The following is a 6,000-nucleotide window of genomic DNA, read 5'->3' on the forward strand; positions in this document are numbered from 1 at the left end:
TGACATATTTAAATATTTTAATGTGCCAGCTTCAGGGCTTTGCAAACAGTTCTATATTTTGTTTATCAAAATGCAATGAGTTATAGGAAGCTTGAAGTCAGTTTGTGGTTTTGTCGCCTCCCACGATCAACTTTCAGAGCTGGGATCATCGTTTTCGTAGAAGTAGAGATGCTTGAGGAATATTCGTAAGTTCCATTTTCACTCATTCATTTCATGTTATTTTGCATGTGTGTTATTCATTTGTCATTTAATGATCACGGTTTTATATTTCCATTTCGTAAAAACATCAAACTCATTTAAGGAATCAAAAAATATATCGGAAATTGTGACCATGTGGCCACCAGGGGATACAGAATGCAAATTATAATCAGCGCAGTTTAAATGTCTTCTTCGTGTGATTCTGTTGGGATCGAGCGTCAAGTGGATGTGCCCCCCTTGTGGAGATGATGATAATTACACGAAGGCATATCTCGATTAACGCATCTACGTCGTTAGGGTTGTTTTTTATTAGAATTAAAAAGTCTAAAACATCGAGCTGAGCGTTTGGGACCTGAGAGACGTTAGTGTTCACCAGTCGCTGAGTGGCACATGAACGATTCCTACTGGGTTGCATTATGGGAACTGTAATGTTAAGTGTGTTGAACTCTCTCAGGCACCATTAACAAAAAAACAGGCAAATAGACAAAACAAACAAACGTCAGTATGGCAAGAGCGTGCTCTACTAATACACACAAACATGCAGATAAATGCACTGCAAAAAACACACAAACACCCAAATAGATAAAAGCACTGCAAATACACACAACACAAGCAAATATACAAACCAGGTAGATAAATGACCAACAACACAAACCTCTGGAAAGCTTCTTCTCTAAACGGACGCTTCTCCCACTGTTGACATTTGATCAAACATCAAATCTTCTAACTGAAAGAATCACTTTCGTTTGTTTCTGTGTTTCTGTTTTGTGTGTGTATTTTGTATTACAAAGTTTGTCACATCCAAGTCCAAACATGAACAAACAATAACCTTAAAACAAACACCTCTGCTATACATCTGCTCTGTGGGAGCCTGGCTTTGCAAAAGCAAACAGTGGGTACATAAACCGGAAGAGAGCAGTCAGACGCAGGGGTTGTGGTGAATATAACACAAGGTAAGAGAGGAGGGCGTCCAAAGGTAACACAAAACTCTTCACCCGGTTGGCAGTTTGCATCTGGGGCTCCGTCGGGCTATTCCTGATCCAACAAGAGAGAGAGAGACAGCTATTCTTCCTCTCATGAAGAGCAAACAGGCAGGCCGCTGGCCTCTTACCCTGAGACTGTTTGGCCAAAGCGTCTGGGTCTCACTCCTCTGCAGCTCCGGGCCTCTCACTCATTTGTTTGAGTTTTTTTAAAGATGGCTCCTGATTGCCCGGCTGATTCACTCCACCAGTGAGGGACAATCAGAGCCACCTGGGAGGAGTTCCCTATGAGGATCCTCTGGAGTAGTACCGCCCATCCAACACCACACCCCTTGATTTCTGTTGTCTGGCTGTCCTCAGCCATGTGGGGCCCTGCTCACCGGCTGGGCCCTCACAGCTCTCACATCTACACCACCACAGACCTCCTGCTGACCTGAACCAGCGGGCACCATCTTTGAATCATGACAATAAATCAGAATCAGGTTTAATTGGCTTAGTGAGTTGTACAAACAAGGAATTTCACATGGTGAAGTTCTTACATAGAATACACATAACAACACAAAACAAAACAAACCATGCGATGGTCTAAGAAAAAGAAAGAAATTAAGTGCAGGGATAAATATTTAATGGTATGAGTATTACAGTTGTACAGTGAGGGTGAAATAAATAATATAATTAAATATAATTACAATATATATATATATGAGAATAAATATCTCTCTATATATATACATACTGTTTTAACAAGCTGGTAGGTCAGAACAGAAATCAGGTCAACAACAGACACAACAACAGTATAAATTGAAGAGAATTCAAACACATTCTGTATTTCGGCATCTTGGCTGCTCGTCGTGAAAGAACATGTGCATGAAGATGTTTGAGGAATCTGCTTGAATTTGAGTTTATGAAGAGTTCTTGGATTGTGCCCTTGCTCACCAGCGTCTCTGTTCTTCTGTGCGCTGTAATGTTCTGATGTAGTGAAACTCCATGTCGGGCTCAGTCGAACCCTGAGATGAAGAAAACCCTGTGACCCTTCTGTATCCTCTCCCCTCTTGTCTTCTGCTCACAGGACACTGGGGGGCGCCCAGAGGAGTTGTTGAACCCGGCTGAATACATGAGTTACCAGCGCGTCTGCGACATGGAACCCTTCCCCTCCGCCCAGCCCGCCGCCGCCTACCCTCCTCCTCCCGTCACCTTCCTGCCTCAGCACCCCTACACGCAGCAACCGGCCAGCGAGCCCATGTACTCCAACACCAGCTTCGCTGCCCCCCCCGGGCCCCGAGCTCCGTTCACCTTCCCCAAGGAGCAGTCCGTGTGAGGGCCACGCAACTCCCGGCTCCGCGAGAGGCATCGGGGGCCGCAAGCGCTTCACGGGGAACCGAGCTCTGCTGAACGGACGTGCATCCATCCATCCATCCATCCATCCATCCATCATCCATCCATCCATCCATCCCCTCCCTGCTTCTGTTTATTCTATAACCTTAAAAGACCCCCCCCCCCCTTCGTGGCCCTGAACCCTCTGTGTATCGTGCACCGTTTGCTCCACTGACGTTAGCTTAGCTGACACCGACTCCCCTCCCCCCACCACCCCCCCTCACCCGTGCCCTGCACGCTGTCTGTTAGCGACTACTCCCTCGACCTTTAAATATTTTTGCTTTCATGCCAACCGTCTAAACTGTGTACAGAGGTTGAAATTGTATCACTCAAGATGTTGTTGTCTTTTTGTGTTTTCTCCTTCTGTTTTTTTTTTACACCTCCTGCGGTGGTAGTGATTCTTTCTCCCAGCATCGTGCTTCTTCTTTTTTCTTTTTTCTCTCTGTATGTCAATCATATGCTTGCTTCTTTGAAAGTCGTATACTATGCTGTTTGTGTGATTGGATGTGTTCTAGTGAAAAAAACAAACAAACAAACAAACAAACAAAAAATAATGGAACAACTGCCTTTGATTTGTGAGGCTAATTATCAATCTCTAACGACGCGGACTACCCCTTTAAAGACAGTTTAACCACAGGGTTGTTGTGTGAACACGTGAATCTGAAGCCGCTCAGCTGAACCCTTTCGTTTTCGTCTTACCGCAACTTTTTCGGCCAATCGGAAACGAATGTTATCCTGATCAGCTACGAATAAAAAACAAAGGGCTTGAGATTTGGCAGTATCGCCTTTCTTCTATTTCTCCATGTTTTATTATTAATTTACCCTGGTTCATTTTATTATTATTATTATTATTATTATTATTATTATCTACCAGTAGTTGCCAAAGACATATGGTTTCATTCTGTATTTTGTATCCGTTTTCTTTCATGCAAGCGTTTACATCAAAGCGACCTGGTTTAATGTGAATTAAACGAAGTCGATTAGCAATGTGCTACACATACGCTCCCAGTTTACATGAAACTTATGCCATATGCTGTATTTTCCATATCTGTATGTGAGAAAAAAGTTCAACTGCTCATGAAGGCTGGTGTGAGATTCACGGGTCCTTTGCGTTACCAGCCACCAGGAGGCGCTCTTTAGTGCAGGTGCAATAGGTGAAGACAATCACATACACGGTTTGTCCTGGACGGAACCAGCGCAGGTGATAATACGTCGCTGTGGTAGAAACCTAAAAGGGACCGGGGCAACCCGCACGCTGAACATATTTAACTATATTTTGGGGAATTTTAATTTGTAGTAATAGAGTTTAAATAATCAGAGAAAACGCTGAAGAGAAAAAGCTTGCTACTGTATTTTTTTAGAGAATGCTCGATTATATACGAAGGCATGCCGCTTATTTTCAGAATTTACATTGTGACTGTTGATCTCAGACCATACATAAGCTACTGTGCTTGATGAGCCAATTCCAGGATACTGCCTCCCACGCACGCACACACAAACACACACAAACACACACACACACACACACACGCCCACCGACCTTAGCTAATTTGCGTAAAAATCTCAAGTTCACATTTTTTGACATGTTAGATGTATGTTTGGACAAAAAAAAAAAAACAAGTAAAGAAGAGAAAATACTCGTGTTTGTGCTCAATGTGAAAAAAAATAAATAATAATAATCCGTGAGATGTTGAAGGTAATTTAGTGTTTTTACTCTTACTGGTTGGTTGATGGGAGAGAGTAACTGGTGAGACTTTCTCCTGTGCTCACCTTGTTGTCTTGCGATGGCTCGATATGTGTGCTAGCGTTTAGTTTAAGCAGCGGTGTCTGGTTTGAGCCGCTGAAGGAGTTTGATATTGCTGTACCCGCTGTGTGAAAAAAAAAACACTGAAACACTACTTTGTCTTTTTTGTGACACATCTACTATTCAAGAGATCCTTCCTTATATTATCATCATGATTATATTATTATTAATTATTATTATTATATAGCGTTTAAGATTGCATTTGCATATGTTGTTTAAATTTTTACTGTCAAATCCTCACATTGATTTATTTCTAATGTTTTTTCACCCTTGACCTTTTGTGTTTTGTAAGACTGTGACATTTAGGTTTATTGTTTTTTTTAACATATACATATGTATAGGCGTACAGCACTTTTCATTTTGACATTCATTGTACATTTTGTGGAAGGATACTACCTGAATAAATATTAGGATTATGTATTTTTTTGTGTGTTTTTTTTTTTGTTGCCGAGACTGAAACTATTGAAAATGATGTGACTCGATTTAACTTGTGTTTTTATTTTTTATTTGGAGTTAGGTTTTGATGTAAATATATTAACGATGTATCTGATGTGTGACAAAAAACAAGTTATGCAGTTTAACATTAAACTTCACAAACTACCCGTCATATGGTTGTCGACTGTTTTCACTATTGTCAACTTATTGTGTCAAAACACACAGCAGAAAGATTATAATAATATATTTACTCCTTTGATTCCTGAGGGGAAACAATAAGCAGCTAAATGCTCAACACCCAGTTGCTAACACTTTCTCTGTTGTTTTTTGTTAGTCTGGCAGTATGTAATGAAATATGCAATATGATTAAATGTAAATCAATATGTATATAATTTTTACTTAAACGCCATAAAATTAACTTATAGCCACTTTTACTATATAGCCAATAAGGGACATCTACAAGCAGCCATAGCTTATCTGTGACTTGGATCGCTGATTAATCATCAGTGTCTTAAGTACACTCGTGATAAAAGATGAGACGTAAAACAAACCGCTAGACACAAGGGACCGAGACAAACCTGTTCTCAAACCACCGGCCCACCTCTCACTGTCCACTTCCCCCCCTGTGCCATCACAAAGTAATCAGCAGGGAGTGAAAGTGGATTTTAAAACCCCTCCACCAGTGACTGAGTATCAATGCAGGAAACATGTACAAATACAACTTAAAGGTTTTATCATATTTCAGATCAAACACGGGTCTAGAAAAAGGTACATGTGTTCATTTTATTGTAGAAGTGTTGTACAGTTAGGAGGACTGCTGCAGAAGCCAAGGAGCTTATAAATTTCAAAGGAGAAAAAACAAGAAGATGTGAAATAAAAAAAAATAAGAAAATGAAATACCACAGGTAAAATTTAATTGGGGGTAACCATGTGTGCAGCTGGTTGTGTTACGAACAGAGTGAAGCTGCAAGTTTAAAAACAACACAACAACAGGGTGACATTCGAGTGAAGGGATGACAGCGAGACCCGGTCGGGACGAATCAGGGCCGAGGACACACAAAGGACAGGAAGTAGAGGACAGGTGACACGAGGAAAAATGTGAGTTCATCTAAACCAGGAGAAAAAACACAATTAATAAATGATACAAATTAATGACACAAAGAAAACACATCACCCTGGACTCACAGGCACCAGAGGGGCTGTGGACCG

General features: G+C 41.1%; 1 protein-coding gene across 1 annotated transcript in view; it reads left to right on the forward strand.

Moving 5' to 3' along the window:
- nectin1b (nectin cell adhesion molecule 1b) overlaps positions 1-4,963 on the forward strand; it is a 139,461-nt gene extending 134,498 nt beyond the window's left edge. The window contains 1 exon segment of the mRNA XM_062385740.1: positions 2,248-4,963. Within this exon segment, the coding sequence (XP_062241724.1) occupies positions 2,248-2,496 (249 nt within the window). The 3' untranslated portion in view covers positions 2,497-4,963.
- Positions 4,964-6,000: the final 1,037 nt, after the last annotated feature.

The sequence above is a fragment of the Platichthys flesus genome, chromosome 4 (assembly GCF_949316205.1).
Source record: "Platichthys flesus chromosome 4, fPlaFle2.1, whole genome shotgun sequence".
Lineage (NCBI taxonomy): Eukaryota > Metazoa > Chordata > Actinopteri > Pleuronectiformes > Pleuronectidae > Platichthys > Platichthys flesus.